The 27,974-nt window shown below is 45.4% G+C and overlaps 1 protein-coding gene across 8 annotated transcripts in view; it reads right to left on the bottom strand.

Moving 5' to 3' along the window:
* Window positions 1–148: 148 nt before the first annotated feature.
* LOC100194674 (oxidation resistance protein 1) overlaps window positions 149–27,974 on the bottom strand; it is a 157,293-nt gene continuing 129,467 nt past the window's right edge. For 6 of the 8 annotated variants that reach the window (XM_045718572.2, XM_082975409.1, XM_082975411.1 and 3 more), the window contains 11 exons: window positions 20,978–21,139; window positions 20,275–20,459; window positions 16,594–17,306; window positions 14,582–14,741; window positions 10,678–10,843; window positions 5,803–5,883; window positions 3,769–3,894; window positions 3,002–3,154; window positions 2,672–2,767; window positions 2,279–2,352; window positions 149–2,031 (listed from right to left, as the gene is read on the bottom strand). In XM_045718572.2, the coding sequence (XP_045574528.2) occupies window positions 1,896–2,031; window positions 2,279–2,352; window positions 2,672–2,767; window positions 3,002–3,154; window positions 3,769–3,894; window positions 5,803–5,883; window positions 10,678–10,843; window positions 14,582–14,741; window positions 16,594–17,306; window positions 20,275–20,459; window positions 20,978–21,139 (2,052 nt within the window). In that variant the 3' untranslated portion in view covers window positions 149–1,895. Of the gene's footprint in view, window positions 2,032–2,278; window positions 2,353–2,671; window positions 2,768–3,001; window positions 3,155–3,768; window positions 3,895–5,802; window positions 5,884–8,394; window positions 8,728–10,677; window positions 10,844–14,581; window positions 14,742–16,593; window positions 17,307–20,274; window positions 20,460–20,977; window positions 21,140–27,974 lie in introns of those variants that run through there. The other 2 variants (XM_082975410.1, XM_014201318.3) reach the window with 2 other exon arrangements.

Here is a 27,974-nt window from a genome sequence, read left to right as displayed (position 1 = left end):
AAACTAGATTAATGTTACTGAGGTGATGACCAATAGTCCTGAAAAGCACTAATACAAATGTCCACTAGGTGGCACTCAATATACAATCAAAAAGTTAAAGCAAATGCTGGAAGGAGGGGATTGAAAGCAATACAAACCCAGACAAGTCCCAGGTTACAACAATTTTATTGTTATTTATTAATTTATACATCAATAATACATTGTGTTCCTGTAAAATAATTAGGAGGACTTATCCATGTTATTCTTTGTGACTCCACAGACACAAATACTGGTGTGGAAGACCAGAAAGGGGAAGGAAAGCTGCTGTGAAGTTTAATTGTACATATTTTCTCTTAGTCCACAGTCTTAACAGTCAGTCTACCAACTAATGAAGACTCACCACTCAACAGAACTTGTGAGGAGAGTTAAATTCTTCTTTGACATTCAGCCTCCTCACTCCCGGACAACAACACTCCCCTTCAGTTACACAGAGCATTAGTTTAGCTTTACCCTTAGTATTATAGCAGCAAGCTTTCTACTAACAGTTAACATGTGTATGATTCTAAACAAAAAGTACTGTACAGCTACTAGAAGTCTAAGACCCTGGTTTATAACGCTTTTAGACCGGATTCAAGTGCTAGAAGCAACCCACCAATCATATATGTATTTCTATATAGGAACAAATCTACTATTTAAACATTAATTTACAGGGTAATATACATTATATTTGTAACAGCTGAAACATCAGCACAAAAAGATCACTGTCACACAACAGCAACATATATAATATATTTATATATAATCATATATATAAATAATATACAATTGTCATATGCATGTAAAACAGTTAACCACGTCTCAGGCTTTTCAAATTATACCCAGAAAAGCAATTGTGGATCAAGACATAAAGCTTTACAAGTCCTCTCTGATAAAGAGCCACAGACAGGCGAGGAAAAGCGCCAACCTGGATTATTTGAGGTCACATGACAGTAATTTGCATATTCCACAAATCTATTGCAACACATTACCGTCTACGAACAGTACACACGACTCCTGAGGGGCGCCGGTGGTATCTGAACTCACACGTAGTACACCCACTGAACAGAACATTATTAGCACGACGATGGGTAATATTCTGATTCTAGCTATGTGCTGTGATGGTGTTTGCTATGATGGTGAACAATAGGAGGACTACAATACACAACACTCTATACGGAGTTCTTGCCTCAGAAGTAAACCAAAGATGTTAAATACCCTCCACCCCCAATAGTGTCATCATCATCCTCACATCCTGCTGAGATTCTTCCTTCAGTTTTTCAACACCAATCAGAACCACGTTAGGTTCAACCGTCTCTGAGATCAAAGGAATGCATGTTGTTCATTTTATTACTGGATCTCTCCACTAAAGGCCTGTACCACCATATATAGTAACATCCTACTGACTGACTTCAACCAAGTTCTGAGGGGCGGGGTTCCTTGAGTGTCTCAAAAATTCAGATAATCTGGACTACGGCAGTTTCTCTCTCAATCCCAAACCTGAGCCGACATCATCTCCTGCTGAGGCCAGAGAGAGCGATCTGATTGCTCCTCCTTGGTTCTGCAACAAGGCATCCCTACGGTCTCTAACAAACCCACACATCCCCTGATGCCTCACAGTACAGTACAGGACAGTACACCTCCTCAAAGACGCTGCACACAGCTGTAACAAGATACACACAAGGTCATTCACAAAGAAAAGCTCTGTTATAACTGCAGTATTAACGTATGAACGCACAACACACATCCTTTAGCTGGCTCCGTCCCGGGAGCCCCAGACAGTGGGTTGGAGCAGGGTGGTGATGTGCAGTTAGGTTTGAGACAACATTGCCATTGTAGGGATGTTAAGTCCTTCTCTTTTTTCCCCGTGGTGGGTTTTGTTATTCAAAAGCCCAGATCTCAATGTCCTGTATATAGAAATCCTCCTTCTTGGAGAGCATGGGGTTGCCAAAGGTTTTACAGGAGTGACTCCTGCCGTGGTACAGGTCTCCATCCAACCACAGGCCAAACTCACCACTGAAACACATCAAGACAAACACATCACAGCATCTTCAGAGACTCAATCCAGACAGCAAGAACATCACATGCATGCTGCGAGTCTGTTCTGACAAACTTAAGACGACGGGCGCCATTTTACTCTTCAGAACGCACCTAGCAGTGACTGTGCAATGTAGACTAACCATAACATCTTAACTGACGACACAGTTTCAAAGTTTATTGCTAGATAAAGCTTTTACATTAAAACAAAATAGCAGGTACGTACCTTCCACCACCAAAAGCTAAGGAGTCCATATCTCCTTTCATGAAGAACATGTTATCACCTGTCCATTTGTACACCTGTCAACACAGAACAGAGCACGTCACCATCTGTGTAGATATATCATTACAAACCCTCATGCCTTCTTACATAAGCTCCTCATTGTCAAGAGAATACGAGGCATACTGATAACAATTTGATGCCTCGTTCATTTAATCAGGAAAACAACTGATTAGTTCTCCTCTCAGGAAAATGCTTATCGATGTGCGTGTTAATTGCTAGGACCAGAGCAGGGTTGGATGAGTTTACAATGGACGTTAGGAGGAGTAAAAGTGACTGGACCACACTGGCCATTTCAGAATAAGGGTCACCAATCAGAGAGGTCAGAGGTCAGCCTACCTCAAACTCTGGACAGAAGGTGAAGAGGAAAGTCTCTCCCGTGCCGTAGAATCCCTCGCTGATTTTGAAGGGTTCGGACGCCAACGCACCAAACACCTGCAGCAACACAACCAACCAGAACACACCAGGTCAGGAAACAGACAGTACGGAACCATGGTAATCTATTACCGCTCAAAGGCCCAATCCTAACTTCAGATGAGCGTGCTTGTCTCACACTTATGCATAAACTACACATTGATGTTAATGGAGGATATATATACATTTGAGTTACGTGCACAGATCTGGACTTTGGATTCAGGCCTAATAGAGAAGTGTTGTTGTCCCACTCACCCCACCATCACTGTCCCTGATGACCAACAGCACGGGGGTGTCCTGCCCCTGCATGGCCCGGTACAGGCTCTTGATGCTCATGCCATGCTTGGTGGTGCCATAGGCCAAGGTCCAGGGGTACCCAATGGTACGGGGAGGGAGGTTCTTGGCCAGCTGGAGAAAAGAGACAGACGCCAGGGGGGAATAAACAGAAATGAAAGAGAGAAAGGCCACAGACATCAATGGTCCATTACAGCTGCAGTGACCTTTTCTCACAGCTGGTTGTTAGAGAGTAACTGAGCTCCACACCCCCAGAACACAACGGTCTCAGGAGAACAGGTTAAGTGTCGACCACAGAGAGACCTACAATAAGAGCATAGCAGGCTAGTCACACACATTACTAAGGCTCCTTCCTTCATTGCATGTCCTAACGAGAATCCATTTTCCCCAACAGCTATAGGCCTACATGCAAATATGCCTTTTTCCTGAAGACTTACCCCAACTCACCCATGTTAAAACCCTAACAGACCTTATCTGAAAACTCCAACCATCCCAGTATCGTAATTCATAGAGATGATCTGATTCAGCTACTATACCATCAGCCTTGTAATGATGAGGCTCAAGACCCTGCTGTCACTAAACAGATAGCTCCTCAGGGAGGGCCAGCACTGCTCTGGCTGAAGGCCTGTGGTTCAAGGTCAACCATGACGTTGCTTTAGGAAGTAGCCCATTGACAATCAATGGGCATGGATCAAGCCATTGTGCCCGTCAGCAGTGTGAGTTATTACCTTCTCTATCTGCTGCGCCTCCAGCAGCTCGCTAGGTTCACTGAGGTTGGGTCTGAAGGTCTCAGGCTCCAGCTCCGTCTTGATAGAGGTGGCATGCTTAGAGTTCACCTCCTCCTTGGTGGTGATCTGAAAACACACAGACAACAATCAGACAGGCGCTCAGGAGGGGTGGGTGGGGGTCTAACTAGTAAAGGGGTGTCTATCGCTTTAGGTTATGTCCCAAATGGCATCATATCCCCTACATAGTGCACTACTCTGCCCTGGTCAAAAGTGGTGCACTTTATAGTGAATAGGGTGCCATTTGGGACAGAGCTAGACTGGGATGAACACTGTACTAGATGTTTTCTATGGGCTAATAAACCGAACACTGTGCTAGATGTTTTCTATGGGCTAATAAACCGAACACTGTGCTAGATGTTTTCTATGGGCTAATAAACCGAACACTGTGCTAGATGTTTTCTATAGGCTAATAAACCGAACACTGTGCTAGATGTTTTCTATAGGCTAATAAACCGAACACTGTGCTAGATGTTTTCTATAGGCTAATAAACCGAACACTGTGCTAGATGTTTTCTATAGGCTAATAAACCGATACCACATGACTTACTAGGAGTGGGGGTGTGTCATATGATTTCTAAGCAGGTGGTTTTAAAGATATGAATAAAGTCTCATATCAGCAGAGGAAGGATTATTTACAGGCTAATATGAGCCACAGGAAACACAAATATACAAGATATATTAAGTAGGCCTAACAAATTAACTCAGCTTTGAAAATCATCAATTTGGGAGCAATGGGTTTAGGGAGAACATAAGACTTTATGTCAGTAACACATTAAAAAGGTAAGGAGCCAACCTTGGCTTATGAGAGCCTAAATGGCTCATAAAAACATGTGGGCTTCTCCAGAATTGTAATAACACTTGGAAATGTGCATTACATCCATATACAGTGGGCAAATCAGGAGGCTAAATTGTACAACGTCCGAGTCTGGATATTTCTATACTTAGCACAATAGGAATGTTGGCTGGAGAAAATGCAAAACACAGTAAATAATGAGTGGTCCAGAAGGCCTATTTGTGATTGAGCTGGACACACAGTGTTGGACTGTTTGAGTTCCGACGGGGGTTGTTTATCTTTCTCCATAACAGACCTGATTGTAGAGAGCCTAGCCACTGGTGGCCTGACCGTGATCATGTTACAGTCCTGTTGAACTACCTGCATTGTCCTTCGCAAACAATCCTGCACCCACTTAATGGATTGAATCGAATCCCACTTCCACCCACCCACCATCCCCGTCTACCTCCCTCCCTTCCCCTCTCCTCTCCCTCCAATAGAAAGCAGAGGTGGATGGAAAGCAGCAGTTCCTCACTACCCAGATGTGGATTGATGAACACAGTTTGTGAGGAGTCACTCAGAAGTGGAGGAACACAAATTCCACATTTGATTGACAGAGTCGAGAAACCTCAGGAAAATTCCCCTCCCTCAACAAAGATGGGCTACAACATATTGTATTATGATTCATATTCTTTGTCTCTATGACAGCCTTGGGACTAGGCTACCTAATTAGCTATGGCTAATAATAAACAGTAATGAGGCGTTCTTAAAACTAACCACAGCAGTGGTCAGTGAGGAGCTGTGAGAAGTGGATATGCAGGGCATTATGGGAACTTCATGGAGGCATAAATTACCCTCCTCCCTTTCTCAACCAGGTATTAGTTGCTGGTTGCACAAAACGCTTCAAATTATCCCCATAGCGGTTCTTTGGACAGTTGCTACACGAAGCTGCAGCATCATGGTGCCGGCCCATCCCAGGGCCCTGGTCAAGGTTAGCCCAGGTAGGACAACTGGGTGAGAGGCAAGAGGTCAGAAACACACTAAGGAGCTAACAGAGCCTGGCAGGGGCTAATCTAAAAATGGCACCTTATTCCCTACATAATAGTGGCCAAACGTAGTGCACTACATAAGGAATAGGGCACCATTTGGGACGTAGTCTAGAAAAAGGGAATGGAGAGCTGGAGCTTTGCTGAGTGGGGCACCTGAAGCCGCTTGCAGAGAGATTTCAGATCTTCACTGTTTAGCGCATCGATCCGGCGGTGGTACTCAGTCAGTGACACTACCTGGGGGGCGGAGACAGGAAGAGGAAGTGTAACTCAGCTGCTGGCGATGGAGGAAAAAGGATGAGCACAGCAGAGGGAGGGGAGAGAGTACATTTGAAGGTGGGGAGACCTGACATCACTGTCTATATTTATACATCTACCGGTATGTGATATTCAGGTCTCCATTAAATAGGCTTGGTTTAAAATCTAATATTTGAACAAGAGGTGGTTGATATGAACCAATAGACTAGTGTTTTGCATGGTTGTGTAATCTAAATCAACACCACTAGTGGATGTTAGGACCAGCCAGAGGGACGAGAGGCAGACAAGCCATTCTGACACAGGCAGAACAAAAACAAGTTAAACCACAGAAGCCACACAAGGACATTCTTCTGATAATCTTAATCAATTGAGAGGATCCGTTGGACTGTAGGTGATACGACACCAGTGCACCGTAAAGCACTTACCAGCCTGTTAGTGTACAGACATGTTGAATCTGTTGCACAATACCGTGCAAGTCAAATTGAATCACCCATTTGGTATAGCAGGACAAGAGCACAGAGGAACGCCAAGAATTCTGATGTAACGATTTAATTAGCCACGTCCAGAAAGCATATCAAAACACATCCTGTCAGTATGTGTACTAACCCATGGAGAACAAGTCCCAGACAGCCTCACTTGACCTGCTGAGCAGAGATTATTTACTGCCCCCCAATAAGGGAGTAGTATGGGGGGGGGGGGGGAATCAATAGTTACATATCGCAATATTATTCTGGGCAATATTGGTACTTTGACTCCAAGTATCAGGGGCAGGGGGGTCTAAGTAGCTTTAGCTAGTGCTAGTTGGCTGTGCCAAAACTCCCAATATTTTTCATCCTATAGCTTGTTCTGCACCTTTTTAAATAGTGAGCCAACATGTTTTCAGCTATTCTATTTACATGACTGATCAAAACTCCTTTTCTAATGCTCTCCTCTCTCTGCAGCTGACATATAGTGGGCAATATGCAGAATTGTGAGAATCGCAATACATATCCCACGTATGGTGATAATATCGTATCGTGAAGTCCTGGGCAATTCCCAGCCCTAGTGCTGCTTTTCATCATCATTAATAATAATAATAATAATAATAATAATAATAATAATAATAACAACAACAACACGCTGAAGCAAACATCTCTGCCAGACAGAGTGCATGGAAGCTAGCACACACAGGAATCCCCCTTCAAAATAGCCTATCAGCAGTTCTGAGTCTAACAATAGCTACAAGTTCCACCTCCACAATAACATCTTAAAGCCAGACTTCTACTTCAGAAGGTAGCTAAGCCCCTTGAGGCCCGACTCTTCAAGGGGATGTAACCATGAATCAGCACAAAGTGCGATCATATGAAATAGCATAACAAACCCATTCAAGGGGTGCACTACTCCCAGTACAGTAGGCCTACTTAAATGGTTTCTATAGACACGAGCAGGGCTGTGGGTGGGTGGCCCTCAGGGACCGGAGCTGTGTACCCCTGCAAATGAAGCCTATCCATAAATATGTTACGATACTGCATGTCAAAAACTAGAACAATTATGAAATTGTCTGAATCTACTATAGAATTAGGCTATACATGAATTGCTGCCATAAACTAGGTAAAAGTTAGTTGAGTCAGGTTGGATTGGGCAAACTTGGGTCAAGCAGAAATAAGTTACCTTGAAACACCTCTTTAGTCACATTAATCATGGTGTAAATAACGTTTTCCCAAACGAGCTGCCACATTATAGTTCTCAATAATGCAAAGAAAAGGGTAAACTACAGTGTTCATTAAATATTTATTTGGAGCCTAACTTTAGCTGACACTAAAGTGCAGTCTATTTAGAAAAGCCAAGTCAGGCCAGTTTGCTGCAGTCCCCATCTTCTGTGTTTAGGAGGAAGGTCTCAGGCTGGCCAACGACCATAGCCTGAGTGCCAGTCTGTTTGTGCTTGACAATGAAAAATTGAGTTTGCAAGAGCACAAAGATCTGAGACCAGGCTACAATATTTAAGCTATTCTCTGCTTCCCTTCCTCCAAAATAACAACTTACATGAAGGTCATTCTTTCCAAAACAGACATTGCATCAGCCCATCCAACTAACGGTATAGATATAATATCTCACCATTACAGAGAAGCCGATCACTGTAAATGAAATGGAAATTGTAGAACTGTAAGCTATACACAGTGTATTGATACAATGTCGCAAGTTAGCTACGATGTTATTAGTTACTATCGTTACATACAATGTAGCACGATGTTCACAAACTGTTCTGTTCACTAAAAAAAACGGAACCTCAACTTTCCAAAACAAGAACCAAAGAAAAGGAGTGATACAAAGCGACAACATCAAGTGCTGTCTTTTTAGACTCATCAAATATGTCAGTGGCTATTTTGATTTCAGTCAGTCACTGGGCAAGCCGTTTGCATTTTGCTAGCAAGCTAGCCATCCAGTAATGTAGCTTGCAGGCTAACAACAACAAAACACGCGTAGCTAAAACACGGACTGTTATATACATACATAAGTGTACTTAGGGGTCAGCGGCGTTTCTTCCTTCACCCTTCTAGAGAACATTTCTTTCTTTCGGGGTGAGGTTGAGCTCGACAGTCACATTCCAGATTCTTGAAGTAATTCCAATCTCCACAAGTCGATGTTGAACCAGACACCGGACGGGCGGGGAATCTACTAGCTAACTAAAATAGAAACATTTTAGAAGGGTCTTCGATGTTTGTGTGACACCCGCAAGAGCCAGTGGCAATGCAGGACAGGAGCAAAGCCAGCTCCTTATTTGCTCAAAGGCAGAGGGCACTTCCTATTTGCATACTTCACTAGAGCAATTTAAAGATACAATACCAGTACATTTTTAAAAATGTTTCATGAGGTACTGTAGGGAGATCAAATGCACTTCTCGTGTAACATCACTGTAACAATAAAAAGCTTGGTGGATCACCTTTGAGTAGTTTGGGCACACGTCAAACGTTAATCCTTGAAGTGGCTTGAATTGTCTACCTGCCATATTTCATGACATACAATACACAAAGCACAGTAGACCTATTGATCAATGACCAAATAAAGTATAATAAAAGGCTAACAGCATTATAGTTATTACAGACAAATAATCTAAGTGTTGTTTAAAATCCATGTTTACCTTAAAGGGTCAACATAAAAGAGGCAACTATTTACTTATTCAAATCACTGGATCATGTAGCCTCTTCAGGACCAGGCCCAAACAAATCAGCCCACTTTGTTTCCTACACCATTCATTTACATTAAAATTTAAATCCCAGCCACAGCTTGCGTATCAATTTCTGTATGCAATGAATCTATCCTCTCCCCATTATACCTCAAGCACGTGCAGCCAGCCGACCTATTGGACAGACTTTGAGCAGCCATGTCCATCCACTGGACGTTTTCCCATTCCTCTACATTCACACCAGAATAATGCATTAACAGTCCTTAATTTGTGCTTTAAAAATCTTGCTTCTTAAATCCTAAAACCCTACTTCCACATTTGAGGAGAAATGAAAATCCCATAAAGCCACTATTAAGGATAGGGCAGAGAATGAGCGAACTGAACACAACTATGTATATTACGGTCACAAGAATGCCCACACATGTTTTAAAGAATTCACTATGTGCCTTCCCGGCCTTGAACCAACCAGCTTTTCACAACGGGAACCATTCCATCCATCTGTCTACAACTGCGGAACACCCCAGTCAGTCAGGTCATCCAGCACAACTATAGTTTGGGATGACTGACGACAACAGAGATATTAATGCATGCCATATACACTGCATTAATAACGTGGACAACTGACTTGGAACAAAATGATTTCACAATCATGCAAAACATTGTGGTTGTTGTAATCTGAGTGAAGATTGCGCATTTCCGACCAAAGGAAATATTATTCACACAAATTACACAATAAACATAACTATAACACATCAAGCAAACACTTGGACAGATTGATCAAAACAAGGTAATCATAAATGACAGTGTAATAATTTGAACACACAAATAACCTTAAGGAGCATAGATAATGATGACGGCAGAATAACAATGCAAATACATTCCATTTAACACTACACACAGTCATATCACTACAAAAGAAATCACTTGACTGAATGAAAGCATATAACAAATAGGACATATATGGACTACAACAGAGGCTGGATGAGAAGGTAAATATACAGAGTGTACCAAACATTAGGAACACCTGGTCTTTCCATGACATAGACTGACCAGGTGAATCCAGTTGAAAGCTATGATCCCTTATTGACGTCACTTCAATCAGTGTAGATGAAGGGGAGGAGACAGGTTAAAGAAGGTATTTTAAGCCTTGAGACAATTGAGACATGGATTGTGTATGTGTGCCATTCAGAGGGTGAATGGGAAAGACAAAAGATTTAAGCGTCTGTGAATGGGGTGTGGTAGTAGGTGTCAGGCGCACCAGTTTGAGTGTCAAGAACTGCAACGCTGCTGGGTTTTTCACACTCAACAGTATCCCGTGTGTATCAATAATTGTCCACCACACAAAGGACATCTAGTCAACTTGAGTCAACATGGGCCAGCATCCCTGTGCAACGCTTTCAACACCTTGTAAAGTCCATACCCCCAAGGAATTGAAGCTGTTCTGAGGGCAAAAGAGGGTGCAACTCAATATTAGGAAGGTGTTCCTATTGTTTTGTACACTCATTGTATTGTAACTACTACACATACCACTGTACAGCAACATCCAGCCATGTAAGAAACAACACGAGTGTAGAATGTAGTGTGGAACACCTCAGTTCTCTAGTCCTTACCTCCCACTCTTTGTTGTTGATATCCGTGAGGGGTTCGTCTTCTCTTGTCTCGAACCCTGAAGGCTTCTTGACCACCATGAACCCTGGCTCGTGGCCGATGCCCTTCACCCCCTCCCCATACATGTCTGGGGTCCATTGGACGAAGAACACATACAGGTGCTCGGACCTGGGAGGGGAGAGAGACAGAAACACAGACAGTCACGCCCTGATCTGTTTCACCAGTCTTTGTGATTGCCTCCACCCTCCTCGAGGTGTCGCCCATCTTCCCCATTATCCCCTGTCTATTTATACCTGTGTTCTGTGTTTGTCTGTTGCCAGTTCGTTTTGTTCCTCAAACCTACCAGCGTTTTTCCCCTTGCTCCTGTCTTGTCTATATTCTTGTTCTGTAGTTTTCCCGGTTTTGTCCTTCTGCTTGCCCTGACCCTGACTGCTGTCCTATACCTTTGCCCTCTACTCTGGATTACCAACCTCTGCCTGCCCTGACCCTGAGCCTGCCTGCCATCCTGTACCTTTGCCCCACTACTCTAGATTACCGACCTCTGCCTGACCTGAGCCTGCCTGCCGTCCTGTACATTTGCCATTTCCCGTGTTCGAATTAATAAACTTCTGGTCCTTTGACACCGTCTGCACCTGGGTCTTACCTTCAACCGTGATAGTACGAACTGGCCATGACTGACCCAGCAGACTCGGACCAGCCGCGCAAAGCCATCGCCTCCCAAGGAGCTGTCATTGGAAGGCACGAGGAGTTGCTTCGTGGTCTGATGGAAGGGTTCCAGGCCGTGGCCGAACGTCACGACCAAGCATTGGTCTACTAGGCAGCCTACCACAACGGTAACCTCCCAGCCCCTTAGTAACCTGGCTGGTAGCAGCGCCGTCACTTCGGTTCCCCGGCAACCCCGCTTACCTCCCCTGGAGTGCTTCGATGGAGAGTCGGGCACTTGTCGGGCGTTTCTCACTCAGTGTTCCCTCGTCATGGAGCTGCAGCCTTCCTCCTTTCCCTCTGACTGCTCTAAGATAGCGTACCTCATTACGCTGATGTCCGGGACGGCCCTCGCTTGGGCTATGGCCGTTTGGGAACAACAGTCGGCCGTATGCTTCAGTCTGGAGGGATTCGTGGTGGAGGTGAAAAAGGTTTGAGGCTCCGTGGTCCGGGAGAGAGGCTGCCTGGAAGTTACTCCAGCTTCGGTCGGACTCTCTCAGTGCGGCAGGCTATGCGGTGGAGTTCCGCGCGCTAGCAGCGGATGGTACCTGGTACCCGGAAGCGCTGTTTGACATGTTCCTGCATGGATTATCTGGGGTAGGTAAAGGATGAGCTTGCAGCCCGAGAACTACCGCCGGATCTCGACTCACTCATCGCTTTAACCATCCGGATCGATGGTCGGCTGTGGGAACGTAGGAGGGAGAAGAGGTCCGATTGTGGTCCCAATCCCTCACTCAAGGATCCCACCTTGCATCTAATGAACTCCGGAAGTCCCCGGCGTCTACGTCCCCGAGAGGATCCGAGCTTACCCGAGTCCCTCCAAGAGCCTCCGGAGATAGCCAATTCACCTCTTCCCGAGCCGATGGAGCTCGGCAGGGCTAGGCTGTCTCCAGCCGAACCCGTAAGCAGACTTGACGCCCAGAGTTGTCTGTATTGCAGAACTGTCGGTCATTATGTGTCTACCTGCCCCTTCAAGAGACCTAGCTCATTCGTTGGAGTGAGTACTCTGGTGGGTCTTAAAGACAGTTTTTCGTCTCCCCTTACTCGGCCCCCTCTCCGTGCCATCCTGCAGTGGGGCGGCCAGTCCAACTCTCTCCAGGTACTTATCAACTCGGGGGCCGATATGAGTCTCATGGACGTTACCCTGGCGTCCGAGCTGGGCATCCCCACTCAACCCCTCTCCATTCACATGGGTGTTAGAGTGCTGGACGGGCGGGTCACCCACCAGACAACCCCCGTCAACCTACGAGTGTCGGGGAACCACAGCGAGACGATCCAATTGCTGCTAATTGAGTCTCCGCAGGTTTCCGTGGTATTGGGATTCTCTAGGCTCCAGCGACACAATCCCTCTGTTGACTGGTCTACTGGTGCCATCGTTGGCTGGAGTCCGTTCTGCCACACTCATTGCCTGAAGTCAGCTCTGCATGCCCCGGAACGTCTTCCTGGGGGCCTGGAATTTGCCCCGGACTTCTCCGCCAGCTCTGTGAAGTCCTTGGACCTCTGGGAGGGGTTCAGTAAGGCCCGGGCCACTTCGCTTCCGCAGTCTGGACCGGTGTCCAAGAAGGTCAAGCCAGATGCGCTGGCACGCCGCTATAGCCTTGCAGCTACACCCCCAGAAGCCGAGACCTTTCCCCCATGCTCCAAGATCATTAGCCCCTCTGCTGTTCGTCCTCTGTTTCCCCGTACCCTCCGTATACTTCCTACCTTTCCTATGTTTAGAATAAACCCATGTCTCACAGCCCTTTGTCTCCTGTTTCCTGTCTCCTGTGGCCGTCTCTAAATGGCATGAGACTGTTATGCCACTCTGCTGTCTTGTGTCTCTATGTATCAGGCTCTATATGGTATTTTTCCCCACTGCCTGGAACTCTCCCACCATTGTCAGGATACTTTACACACATCTTCTAGGTCGCCACTCAACTAGGTCATCCAGCAGGCATAGTCAGTCTGCCAGTGTGTGTGTGTGCATGCACGTGTGTTTGTGTGTACGAAAGTGTGTGTGTACGTGAGTATGTGTAAGTGTGCGCATCTGTGCACGGATGTGTGTGTGTGTGTGTGTGTGTGTGTGTGTATAAAGGCACAGTGCTATCCTTGGGAACAGAGCCAGCAGTGTAACAGGGCAGCATTACAGGAGACATTCTGAGATAAACACATTCCAACCACCCTACAATGGCACATGGCCATGGTGATGGTGACGGTGGTGTGACTGTGTCTGTGACCAGAGACAATACTGGTGGCCTGTCTGCCTGCTTCAAATGAGATTAACATGTGAGACTGAAAGGTGTGTGCTGTGCTGGTCAACACAAGCCTACTGGCTACTGGGAATGAAAACAGCTGAAGGGCAGTTTCCAAAGTCAAAGAATGGCTGGTCAAACATCTTATCGGATTCATAACTTTCTGCCCTCTCTCTCTCCAGGACTGGAGACAAAGGCAGCACTGTGCTTGGACCCAACATTGATAATGAGGCTGTGGCAAATTCATTGCAACAAAGTGACTTTTCAGCATTAACTAATTGAATTAAGCTGTTGAAGCAATTTGGAATCATTCACTAGAAAAACATATTTTACAGCTTTTGATGAAGATACATATTTCCTTGTACTGGGTGTTGTTTGAAAGGCCTAAATGATACATTCATTATGAATACTGCTGACATTGCTGGGCAACATCCCAGAGGAGTCGAAATTGACAGATCTCATTACGGTTAATACCAATTAACATAAAAGGGCAAAAACAGTTCATTTGTGCTATTGTGGACAGAAATGTCATCCAAAGCACACTGAGATACTGCACAAAATGTATATAACTGGATTGCTTTTCACAGCCTGGTCCACTTTTCACACAGGGAAAAAAGTGGTTAGTTGTGTTTCCTTTGTGAAAAATACATGTATTCTATTCTATAGATATTTGTGTATGTCTGTGTGTGTGTGTGTGTGTGTGACAGTGTGTGTCTGCAGAGTGGGTGAATAAATAAATTATCTAGCTGTCTGGTCTAGTGGCAGCATAGTAAGATGGGCTTGGCACTGGGAAGACAATGGGGCTGCACTACAGTGATTCTGCAAACCTTGGCGCAGCAGTGTGGTGCACACACACACACACACACACACACACACACACACCACACACACACACACACACACACACACACACACACACACACACACACACACACACACACACACACACACACACACACACACACACACACACCTCTCCTGCGGCACAGCGAACCAGTACTCATGTTTCCTGTCCCTCTGAGCGTACTGCTGCATGGAGGCGCTGGCGTTGGACACAAATGTCTTCTTCATGGGCTGGCCCACCCGCAGACACAGGAACTTGTGGGACCGCTTCCTTCGCCGCTCCATGGACACTGTAGGGCCACATGACAAACAGGAAATCACATGATAATGAATTGTTATCTTATCCATCTTAACAGTTACAGGGCCAAAGCAGATACCAATCTGATTTTAATCTTTCAGAATATGTTTCAATTTAGTGACTGACCAAATGTAGGCCTACTCCTGGTTTAAAACCTATCCTCTTATTATCTAGTAGTCCCTCACCACACCACTGGACCTAATCCATCTGTAAATAAGAAAGCATTTTAGATCTATTTGATAACAGGGTCTTTATTTAGATTTTTTTTATTTCACCTTTATTTAACCAGGTAGGCCAATTGAGAACATGTTCTCATTTACAACTGCGACCTGGCCATGTGACCTAGATCTCCTCCTCTGTTTACCAGGTATCTCAACAGACAGTAATTTTGTGCCAGAATAATAGGAAGATGACCCCAATAAACATGGCTCATAACGGATCGTGACACAAAAACATTTGCCTGCTTTTATTAACAACCCATTAGAAGGTCAAATCAGTGGGAGTTCTACAAAGAAAAGAGACACTTTGTGACATAACACAGACTGGGACCTATAACCACAAACAGAGGCAGAAAAATGGTTAATCTACTTAGAAAACACAGCTCAGTGGGAAAAATTATATTTGAAAACGCAGTAATTGGGCTTGTTTTGAAGTGGGGCCTCGGCTAGCGTCTGCCATGGTAATGTGGTGTGGAGTAAAGCAGAATCCTGCTGTGATTCCAGCCAATAAGAGCAAACATTCTAGGAACTCTCTGTGGGGTGAGAATTATGGTGATATAAATGATTTGAACACAACCAGACCTGGGTTCAACCAGTATTCGTTTCCTTTCAAAGAAATACTTTGAGTTTGATTGAGCCTGCCTGGAGTGCCAGATGGGCGGAGTTTGCACTTTTGGGACTATTCCATTGGTTCCAATGCACCAGGCAAACTCAATGAGGTGCAGCAAAAGTGTTAGAAAGAAAACAAATACTATTAGAACCCAGGTCTGAACACAACTAAGTGAGGCACTAGAGCTCACATAGAACTGTAGAACAGTGGAAGAATAACATACTGAACATACATAGCACCTATAGCAGGCACGACACAGAACACAGTAGTAGTTTGAGCTTGCACACTACTGCGGTAGTCTATGTTCTAGGGTAAGAAATATTCAATGTTTACTGAAAAAAACATCAAACCAAAAAGAGAAGGCAGCCATAAAATGTAAATAGTTAAGTCACTTTAAATGCTGCACGTGTCTCTGAGGGTTTTTAATGCAGGCCGTCTAAACACTATTGTGTTTCCCCTCAGATGTTAGGTGTGGGTGTTTGTGTTGTCTCTCTGTATTTGATTTTTGACGTTTTAGCCTATCTTGGAGTTGCGTGCACGTGGCAGCAGACCGGCTAACAGCAGAGCTAGATCAAAGCGGTGTATAATGCCTCTGCTCATTCCTGTAAGTGATAACAGCACACCACACATTTCCACAGTTCTCTCTCCCTTTTTTAGTCCAATTACAACTGGGGAGGCACAAAGCTGTGACAGGAGGTTATCAGGAGCACCCTGCAGCCGAGGTGTACGGAAACAGCCGGAGCTGACTTTCCAGTGATAGCACTGGGAGCTTCATTAGAATAAACATGAACATTATGATGGTAATTGCAGAGATGGCAAATGGCAGCAGTATACCTGGCAGTGAGGATGTGTAATAATCTGCAATAACTGTCTATAGATTTGCCTTCATGTTGAGAACTCAAGTAGGGTCGAAGCTGAACATATTTTCGCACCTACTGAAAAACAATTTAAGTGCATATTGTAAGGCTATGTGTTTCATATTTTCATAATACAACAGAGACACGTTGTCTCACTACCTTCTGCAGAGTCCTGTCCCTCCTCCTTTTGTGTTACATTCTCCATTTGCTCTGTGGCTTGTTGCATAGTGTGACTCTTCCACATCTTCCTCAGTTCCTCCACGTCCGTCTCGGAGTCTCGGGACCCTTCTCTGCTCAGTTTGGGCCTGTCCCCTGGATCCCCCTCCTGGCCGGAGGGCTCCCCAGGCCCGGTGGTAGAGCTCTGGGAGGCAGGGCGTGAGGAGGGTCCCTGGCCTAGTCCCTGGTTGGTGGTGGGTGTGCTTGGTGCTGCCTTCCCCACATCCACACTGTGCTGCTTGGAGCCCATGGGAGACTGGCTCTGGGCTGTGTGGCTGTCTGGATTGTCTTCTGCTGTGGTGGGTTGTTTCTCCTGGCCCTCCACTGGCGGCTGGCTGACTGATTTGCAGGCGCAGCTTGCGGCCCCCGGGGCTTCCCCTGGAGGGATGAAGGCCTCCACCTGGGTGACAGTTTGGATGGACTCTGTGGAGGCTGTGGCTGAGGAGGACATGTCCAGACGGAGGTCTTCGGAGGAAGTGGCCTCCTCCCGAATGGGGGACAGCTCTGACTCTGTAAAGACGTCCTCGGAGAAGGAGCCCTCTGTGCTGCGGGGGGCCGCGCTGCCACTGTCGTTGCCCGGGACTCTCAGACGCTGCTCCGGGTCCGGCTGAGAGGAGGTGGAGGGCCCGCGCTCTGACGTTAAAGGCTCCAGATGTCTGGATAGGGAAGAAAACAGTAAAGAAGAAAATACAACTTAGAGTCTGAATTTGAATGCAGCAGAATGGTACCATTTTTATTTTGTTTATTACAGTATAATGTGGAGAGACCAGTTGAAACAAGTCATCCTCTCAATATGGATCTAATATGAATCTGTTTATTTAGCGCATCTGTAAGTGAACGGCTCTGCATAATACTCTGAAGAGGTTTTGTACAGTAAATTAACAGGGACACAGTGTAACAAAAACACTGTGTAGCCAGCCAGCCAACTAACAGGATTCCTCTACATACTGTAACAGCGCACTAGACTCCACAGGTTCTCCAAAGACCTGTTGTGGGACTAAAATAGTTTGCTCCTATGTCCAGCTGTGTGTATGACAAAACACTGGTTGGCACACAGGCAGGCATTTGTTATTGTGTGCTCTTTGAGACAGAGAGAGACAGAGAGTCTGCTTGCATCATATTTGAGAAAACAGCTATCCTCACACACAGAAACAATGGCTGCTTTTCAATCTCAAAGTAGAAACCTCAGCCCTTGAATGACATTTTACATCATCACATCCGAGTGAACCTTAAATGTCCCTTGCCCAAGCGAGGGAGAGTGATGATCGGAGAGGCAACGTCCTTGGTGGAAATCTGGAAGTTGAGCTTAAAAACACTCAACCTAAAGCTATTAATGTACCTAGTAAGCTAACGTATCTAGCTAGCATTCCTTTCAGGTAGCTAGCTACAGTTACCCATAGCTGGCTAGCTAGTTTTATTGTTTGGTCATTTATTCTGATAGATTTCAGAATTCCCAAAATTATGTTTATGAATCTAGCTCCGTTTTATAGGCTCCTCACTACGAGACTAAGCTAATTTACCAACGCTAAAATCGATGTCTATATATATTCTGCTCAAAAAAATAAAGGGAACACTTAAACAACACAATGTAACTCCAAGTCAATCACACTTCTGTGAAATCAAACTGTCCACAATAAATTTCACATGCTGTTGTGCAAATGGAATAGACAACAGGTGGAAATTATAGGCAATTAGCAAGACACCCCCAATAAAGGAGTGGTTCTGCAGGTGGTGACCACAGACCACTTCTCAGTTCCTATGCTTCCTGGCTGATGTTTTGGTCACTTTTGAATTCTGGCGGTGATTTCACTCTAGTGGTAGCATGAGACGGTAGCATGAGACCTCATGTGGCTGGAGTGTGTCAGCAGTTCCTGCAAGAGGAAGGCATTGATGATATGGACTGGCCCGCCCGTTCCCCAGACCTGAATCCAATTGAGCACATCTGGGACATCATGTCTCGCTCCATCCACCAACGCCACGTTGCACCACAGACTGTCCAGGAGTTGGCGGATGCTTTAGTCCAGGTCTGGGAGGAGATCCCTCAGGAGACCATCCGCCACCTCATCAGGAGCATGCCCAGGCGTTGTAGGGAGGTCATACAGGCACGTGGAGGCCACACACACTACTGAGCCTCATTTTGACTTGTTTTAAGGACATTACATCAAAGTTGGATCAGCCTGTAGTGTGGTTTTCCACTTTCATTTTGAGTGTGACTCCAAATCCAGACCTCCATGGGTTGATAAATTGGATTTCCATTGATTATTTTTGTGTGATTTTGTTGTCAGCACATTCAACTATGTAAACAAAAAAGTATTTAATAAGATTATTTCATTCATTCAGATCTAGGATGTGTTATTTTAGTGTTCCCTTTATTTTTTTGAGCAGTGTATTTTCTAGCAAGCTAGCTTCAATACTTTATTCTGACATGCCTAAAATGCAGCCTTGTTGATAAAATCTGACACTTCGCGGCCACCAGAGTTTGACATGTGACTACAGTTTGCATTGAATTGTGGGTCGTATCAACCCCGCAAGTGACCAAAGTGGTTTACTCGCTCCTTTGGGCTAAATCAAGGGCTGAGGGGGCAACATTAGTGAATTGGACCTCCACTTAAGATGGCAATCAAACTGCATCCGGTTTCGACGGGGATTCCCCTGAGGGAAAGTCGCTGGCGAGAGGGGTGAGAGGGTAAAAATAACGTGTTTGGACTGCAGCCAATAACCATTAGACATCACAATAGACGCTCCATGAGATCTGAACACCTAACACATCCCAAATCCACCACTGAACATTTTCACAGACATACTGGATGGGCACTACAGTGGAAGGGCTAAGCATAGCTCTATAGTTACAATAATAATAAATGTCTCTTAGCAGACACTTTCATCCAACTTACAGTTCAGTAAGTGCATACATAATTAGCATGTGTATGTGATCTCAGCGGGACGTGAACCCACGACCTTGGCATCGCTAGCGCCGCGTTCTTAAAAACCGAGCCACAGAGGACCACAGCTACAAATAGCTAATGCTTTGGTAAGATTTCATCATAGTATTAATATAACACAATTATCTTGATCTGAGCAAACAATCCATGTTAAATTGCTAATAAAAACAGAGACGGTAGGAGATCTGTATGTGGGTGGCATGCCATGGAGATAAACTAAGCTGGCTGCTGAAGTGGATATATTATTACATCAAGCAAATGGGTGAGCAATCCAGACGTAGGTGGGTGAATGCATAGTTCATTAACCTTGCTATAATTGCCATTTCCTTTTCCTTTTTTGGCATGGGGGATATAATGAATCTGTTGGATGGTTGCTGATGTAATCAGTGTGTGACTGCAGTGCCGGGCTGATGAAGTGATGACGGAGGGGCTGTGATGTGTAACCAGGGATGGAGTGGTAGAAAAATAAGTGGGTAAACGAGTGATGTGTAACGTAAACGCAAACGCAAACAACGTTAATTTTGTGTAATAGGTGCGTAAACGCTACTCCTCTCCACTACATTCTTGTTACTGTGATTCAGTAGGCACAAAACGGATGCTACGGTGTGCTCTAATGAACAGGACCCCTGTGTGTGACTGTCAGACAGACAGACGACCGACCGACAGACGACAGGGCTCTTACGTGGGCACGGCCTCTCTGATCTTGCTGTCAGTGATCTCCTTGTAGATGGCTGCAGACATGACCTCCTCCAGGGGACACATGTAGCCGTACTCCTCACAGCCGTGCTCCTGCACCAGAGGGTCCATCCTGTGGGGGTCAAACATGATGTTGTTGGGCGTCACCAGCAACACCCCGCTCACTGCACCCTGGAGGGAGGGAGAGAGAGAGAGAGAGAGAGAGAGAGAGAGAGGAGAGAGAGAGAGAGAGAGAGAGAGAGAGAGAGAGAGAGAGAGAGGGTTAGACGGAGTAATATAGCTAGAGCATGAAAAAGATGGCAGTGAAAGAAATGTGTCAGCCATTTAGTGGAGGAGATATATTACCTTGCCAGCATAAATAAACAAAATGGCTGTACTGTACTGCAGGTATCCAAAAGCAACTGAAGGATATTGACTATGAACAGGAAGCTCCAATACTGACCTCCCTGTGGGGGGGAAAGCTGCAAAGCTTTGATTTAGACTGAATGGATCAATATTGGTTTCATTTTGTTCAATAGCATGGATCTGAGCTACTAGAGGTGGATGTTGGCTGGCGGAGGGCCAGCATTCCTGAAAGTCCTTGAACTTCTCCATGCGCTTACCTTATAATACTGTACTTATTTTATATACAGAATATACTATATATACTGTATAGTACTGTAATATATATGAATATACATGATATGTACCTTGCCGTCTGTGATGTACTTGCAGTTGATTTTGAGGAACTTCTCTGTCAGGGCCTCTTCCTCCTCGGAGGTGGACGACACTACACGAGCCTGGCGGAGTGCTGAGAACACCGGAGCATGGTGATGATGGTGAGCATCTGGCCTGGGAGCGCCATCAGATTCCTAGAGGGGTGGCCATTTTGAATAACAGGAGAGGAGGTAGAAGTAAAGGGTGGACAAGAACACATTTATCATTTAGTGATATGTTAAAAAACAGTTAGTTATAGCTTTAGATTATCCTCCAAGTCATACAGAATAGATCAAGTCAAATAGAATAGTATCAACAGCAGCGTATCAATTCAACAACACTCAACGCTCAAACAACATTGAGTTGAATGTAATCAATATAAGCAGTCTTAGATTTCAGTAACAAACTCCTTGCACACATCACATACCATAGAAATAGAATGAATAGAAAGGTAATCTCATTCAAGTCAATGATGGCATAATGGGTGGACTGGCTGCCATTTTGAGTGGCAGCCATTTTGAGTGCACCCACGGCAGGAAGTAAAAGCTGGAAGTATACCCTTCAATCTGTGCTGTGATTTGTTGAGTCAACTCAACTAACATTACAAAAAGACATTCCATTGCAGTTAGCATCATTTGAATGAACATTCTAAATTACCGTGGCAATCTAGCATCAGTTTATAGACAATTTGAAAATACCATGGAGATTATTGCTTCACAATATCTGGCAGCCATTGTGAATGTACGTACCCATGAGTTTACCAGTCAAATGTCCAGGGTTAGCGCTTTCAAGCCGTTCTATTCATTCTATTTCTATGTCACATACTCAAGCGACATGTTACATTGCATGTAACCTGATTGGGGTGGCAGGGTAGCTTAGTGGTTAGAGTGTTGCGCTAGTAACCGCAAGGTTGCATGTTTGAATCCCCGAGCTGACAAGGTAAAATCTGTTGTTCTGCCCCTGAATAAGGCAGTTAACCCACTGTCCCTAGGCTGTCATTGAAAATAAGAATTTGTTCTTAACTGACTTGCCTAGTTAAATAAAGGTCAAGTAAGTTATATAACAAGTGATAATAATGAAGAAGGAGTTGGCAAAATCAGACCTAAGTTTGTCTCCCTACATCAAACCAATCAGCCAGGGTATCTAAATATACAGTGGAGTATAGTTAGTCAACATGTAGCAAAGTTTTCTGCACTGCTAGACAAACAGACAGAGAAAGACATGTACACTACATGACCAAAGTATGTGCACACCTGCTTGTCGAACATCTCATTCCAAAATCATGGGCATTAATATGGAGTTGGTCCCCCCCCTTTGCTGCTATAACAACCTCCACTCTTCTGGGAAGACTTTCCACTAGATGTTGGAACATTGCTACGGGGATTTGCTTCGATTCAGCCAAGAGTATTAGTGAGGTTGGGCAGTGATTTTGGGCGATTAGGCCTAGCTCGCAGTCGGCGTTCCTATTCATCCCAAAGGTGTTAGATGAAGTTGAGGTCAGGGCTCTGTGCAGGCCAGTCAAGTTCTTCCAAATCGATCTCGACAAACCATTTCTGTATGGACCTTGCTTTGTGCACAGGGGCATTGTTGTGCTTAAACAGGAAAGCGGCTTCCCCAAACTGTTGCCACAAAGTTGAAAGCCCAGAATCGTCTAGAATGTAATTGTATTCTGTAGCGTTAAGATTTCCTTTCACTGGAACTAAGGGGCGTAGCCCAAACCATGAAAAACAGCCCCAGACCATTATTCCTCCTCCACCAAACTTTACAGTTGGCACTATGCATTGGGGCAGGTAGCGTTCCAAACCCAGAAGAATCTGTTGGATTGCCAGATGGTGAAGCGTGATTCATCACTCCAGAGCTTTACACTACTCCAGCCGATGCTTGGCATTGCGAATGGTGATCTTAGGCTTGTGTGTGGCTGCTTAGCCATGGAAACCCATTTCATGAAGCTCCCAACGAACAGTTCTTGTACTGACGTTGCTACGCGCTTCAGCACTCGGCTGTCCCGTTCTGTGAGATTGTGTGGCCTACCACTTTGCAGCTGAGTCATTGTTGCTCCTAGACGTTTCCACTTCACAATAATAGCACTTACACTTGACCAGGGCAGCTATAGCAGGGCAGAAATGTGATGAACTGACTTGTTGGTAAGGTGGCATCCTATGACAGTGCCACGTTGAAAGTCCCTGAGCTCTTCAGTAAGGCCATTCTACTGCCAATGTTTGTCTATGGAGATTGCATGGCGGTGTGCTCAATTTTATACACCTGTCAGCAACGGTTGTGGCTGAAATAGTCCAATCCACTAATTTGAAGGGGTGTCCACATACTTTTGTATATATAGTGTATGTCTCCCTACATCAAACCAATCAGCCAGAGTATCTAAATATGCAGTATAGCTAGTGAATGTTCATTTGTAGCAATGTAGCAATGTTTCTACACTGCTAGCCAATCAGGTCAACAAACACACAGAGACAGAGAGAGACATGTATGTCTAATCAGATACATTAGTAAATGAATGCACTTCCTGTAGTCTGAAGTTCATAATGGCAATTAGCTAGAAAAATATATCTATATGAGGCTGAAGCATTCATCTTATGGTGGCTTGCTAGTTGATGCTTGATTAGTTTAATAGAAACAGGATGAGAAGTGCATATGAAGACTATTTAAATACAGCTCTGTTATTCCTCTAACTACATACATCATAAACTTTGTCATGCAAGTGTGTGTAGATCAGTAGACTGATTGTTCTTCCTGTACTGAAATGTTAACTGAACTCCAGCACTGCCGATGTACGCAACGTACACTGAGAAATGAACACTCAGTCTCATGGAACATGAAACGGAGATATCAGGCAGACATTACCTAACTACAGATGTGTGTGTGTGTGTCAGCAGTCTGTCTGTGTTATTGGTCGTAATAGACTCAGGGTAAAACCATGCGCCTGACCCAACCCAATCCCTGACCATATGGGCCACGACGACAGCAAAGACCCTGTTTAACCCTGTTCACATAACAAACAGACAGTGTTACTGTTCCTATGACAAGTAGAGATAGAGATTTAAGTTTTACGATGTGTTATGTACAGATCCAGTTTCTACAGTAGTATCTGCTGCATCTCACGTGGAGGACTCAGGGCTGTGACGGTCATTGAAATATTTGTTTTGCTTTTTAGACACACCTTTTCTCCTTCCGCTCCTGACTGCATGTGCTGCCATAGAAATAGAATGAATAGGACGGGCTTCCCCATTCACGTCAAAGATGGCATAATGGGTGAACTGGCGCCCATTGTGAGTGTACCCATAGGTGCAAAGCAGGAAGTAAAAGCAGGAAGTGTCCCATCAATATGTGCTATGATTTGTTGATTCAACTCAACTTACATTGCAAACAATACATTCCATCGCATGAGCCACATCAGTTAACATCAATTGAATGAACATTCTACATTACCTCAAAAATTATAATACCAGGCAGCCATTACCAGGCAGCCATTGCGAGTGTACCCATGAGTTTACCAGCCAAATTGCCAGGGTTAGAGGTTCCAAGCCCATTCTATTCATTGTTTGCTACAACACCTTGCTTGTTTCAGCAGGGGGCAACAAAGTTTCATCACGTTGTTAAGAGCCCATGTTATCACAGAAACTGAATTCAACAGCATGAATGCCTGGCCATCACGCCTTCAGTCAGCTGTTCAAAAAAAAGGAGGGAAAGAAAATGCAGGTCATTTTATTTATGACGGTCTTTATCCATAAACGTTTGTGCCAACCCTACTACAGTAATTTCTAGGCACTGTCTGTCAGATGTACTCCAGCTCCTCCGTTGTAAACAATGATAATGATTTATCCACAGATGGGGCATCTGCTGCCTGCAAACACCATACATGGTGGGACTGGTCTTTGTGAGCGAGGCCACATGGCCTGCTACTGTGCCAGGCTGTGTGACTGGCTGCAGAGCCAGACTGAGGGACTGAGGGATGGAGAGATGGAGGGATAGGGAGGGTGTGGGAACAAGAAGATGGAGGGATAGAAGGTTGGAAGAATGAAGGATGGAGGGATAGGGAAGGAGGGTGTGGGAACATGGTGCAGACAGAGAGATGAAGAGTAGACGTGCAGGTCTGCTGTGTGTGAGACACCAAACCCACAGCTGTCTGCTGGCCTCTTGACACCCTCCCACACCTCTCCTGTCTCGGTCTCCCTGGGAGCACCAGCCCACGACTACTGACCCACCGGCACACTACTAGCAACACACACGCCCACACACACTGGGAGCTCATGTGGCTGAGGGGGCAGCTCAACATGCTAGACAAAAGAACTACTGGCTGGGATTCCAACCCGGGCACTGTGTTAGCCCTTTGAGCTAAAACCTAGGCCTTCACTGAACCACCACCGTTACAGGAACATTATACATCAGTAGGAAAGAGGACATGACACTTGAGTGGTGCTCTCCTTGGTCGGTCACTGTCATCCACTTCAGGTGGATATCTACGGTGCTTCACCCATCCTCTCTTCACTGGCACATTCACTTCCTAGTGACTCATGCTCCAGTCCTCTCTGTTCTGCTGCAGTAATACTACAGCAACATGACAAAAGGTATTCACAGCCTCCAATAACACACAGCTCTAGGTCGCATCCCAAATGGCACCATATTCCCTATATGGTACACTAGTTTCGACCAGGGCTCATGGGGCTCTGATCTAAAGTAGTACACAATGTAGGGAATAGGGTGCCATTTGGGACACAGACCAACTGTCCCCCAGCAGCACATAGCAGAAACAGAAATCCGAACACTGGCCTGGTTTAAAATAAACAGTCCTAACATGTCCTCCTTCCTCTCTTAGACAACATCCTCCATCCCCCTATCATCACAGGAGACGAGGCAGATCACAGGAAGGAAGGGGTGGTGTGTGTGTGTGTGTGTGTGTGTGTGTGTGTGTGTGTGTGTGTGTGTGTGTGGTGGTCTAACGCAACACTGTGATCTAACCCTCCCACTCTGCCCTATCATTTGAATGAGAGATACTCTTTAACAGTGTTCCAGTGTCTATCTGTCATCATGGTGTTTTTCATACCATAAACTAGCACTAGGCTAAGTATGGTTAATATACTGTTTCCCTCAGGTACTTGGACAGCGTTCATACACACTGAGGACTGTATGTTTCATGTGTTAGCCTGATCAGGGTTCTAATTCAGGGCTAGGGGTTGGGGGAATGGGAACCCCATAACACATCTGAGTCTGTCCATAAGAATTGAAATACCAATGTGAACTCCACAATTGTCATAGATATCAACGTGTGTGTGTGTGCTCTGTGAGAGGAGGTGTACACTGACCGACCGGAGAGTGGGAGAGAGGCTAAAGATGGAGGAATGGAGAGAGGGAGGGATGGTGTTATCACATGGTGCTTTGATCCCAGAAGCTATGGGAAATCAATCCAGTCTAGAGCTGCTTGCCAGGTGGAAGGAAGAAAGCTGACCCTGACATAATGCTATGGATATTGCATCCATCCATAGAGCTGCTGCTGTTTGCTTTGCCAAGGCTGCATCCCAAATGGCACCCTATTCCCTTTAAAGTGCACTACTTTTGACCAGGGCCTTGGTCAAAATTAGTGCACTATAACAGGAATAGGGTGCCACTTGGGACGTGCCCATAGTAGCACAATCCCTCTAATAATATGTGATGGTTGTTTTTTTCCACTTAGTAAAGCTATATTGCAGGGATCATCAAAAAAATGTATTGAGCGGATGGTCGGGGAGCTGGAACATAATAAAACTAGTATTTTTAGATTGCAAATTGACTTCAAGAAGCAAAAAAAATATACACTGCTCAAAAAAATAAAGGGAACACTTAAACAACACAATGTAACTCCAAGTCAATCGCACTTCTGTGAAATCAAACTGTCCACTTAGGAAGCAACACTGATTGACAATAAATTTCACATGCTGTTGTGCAAATGGAATAGACAACAGGTGGAAATTATAGGCAATTAGCAAGACACTCCCAATAAAGGAGTGGTTCTGCAGGTGGGGACCACAGACCACTTCTCAGTTCCTATGCTTCCTGGCTGATGTTTTGGTCACTTTTGAATGCTGGTGGTGATTTCACTCTAGTGGTAGCATGAGACGGTGTCTACAACCCACACAAGTGGCTCAGGTAGTGCAGCTCATCCAGGATGGCACATCAATGCGAGCTGTGGCAAGAAGGTTTGCTGTGTCTGTCAGCGTAGTGTCCAGAGCATGGAGGCGCTACCAGGAGACAGGCCAGTACATCAGGAGACGTGGAGGAGGCCGTAGGAGGGCAACAACCCAGCAGCAGGACCGCTACCTCCGCCTTTGTGCAAGGAGGAGCAGGAGAAGCACTGCCAGAGCCCTGCAAAATGACCTCCAGCAGGCCACAAATGTGCATGTGTCTGCTCAAACGGTCAGAAACAGACTCCATGAGGGTGGTATGAGAGCCCACGTTTGGCATTTGCCAGAGAACACCAAGATTGGCAAATTCGCCACTGGCGCCCTGTGCTCTTCACAGATGAAAGCAGGTTCACACTGAGCATGTGACAGACGTGACAGAGTCTGGAGATGCCGTGGAGAACGTTCTGCTGCCTGCAACATCCTCCAGCATGACCGGTTTGGCGGTGGGTCAGTCATGGTGTGGGGTGGCATTTCTTTGGGGGGCCACACAGCCCTCCATGTGCTCGCCAGAGGTAGCCTGACTGCCATTAGGTACCGAGATGAGATCCTCAGACCCCTTGTGAGACCATATGCTGGTGCGGTTGGCCCTGGGTTCCTCCTAATGCAAGACAATGCTAGACCTCATGTGGCTGGAGTGTGTCAGCAGTTCCTGCAAGAGGAAGGCATTGATGATATGGACTGGCCCGCCCGTTCCCCAGACCTGAATCCAATTGAGCACATCTGGGACATCATGTCTCGCTCCATCCACCAACGCCACGTTGCACCACAGACTGTCCAGGAGTTGGCGGATGCTTTAGTCCAAGTCTGGGAGGAGATC

Source organism: Salmo salar, chromosome 05 (genome assembly GCF_965601325.2).
Source record: "Salmo salar chromosome 05, fSalSal1, whole genome shotgun sequence".
In the NCBI taxonomy this organism is placed as follows: domain Eukaryota; kingdom Metazoa; phylum Chordata; class Actinopteri; order Salmoniformes; family Salmonidae; genus Salmo; species Salmo salar.
The sequence above is the reverse complement of the archived record's forward strand: the minus strand, read 5'-3'. Positions and strand labels throughout refer to the sequence as shown.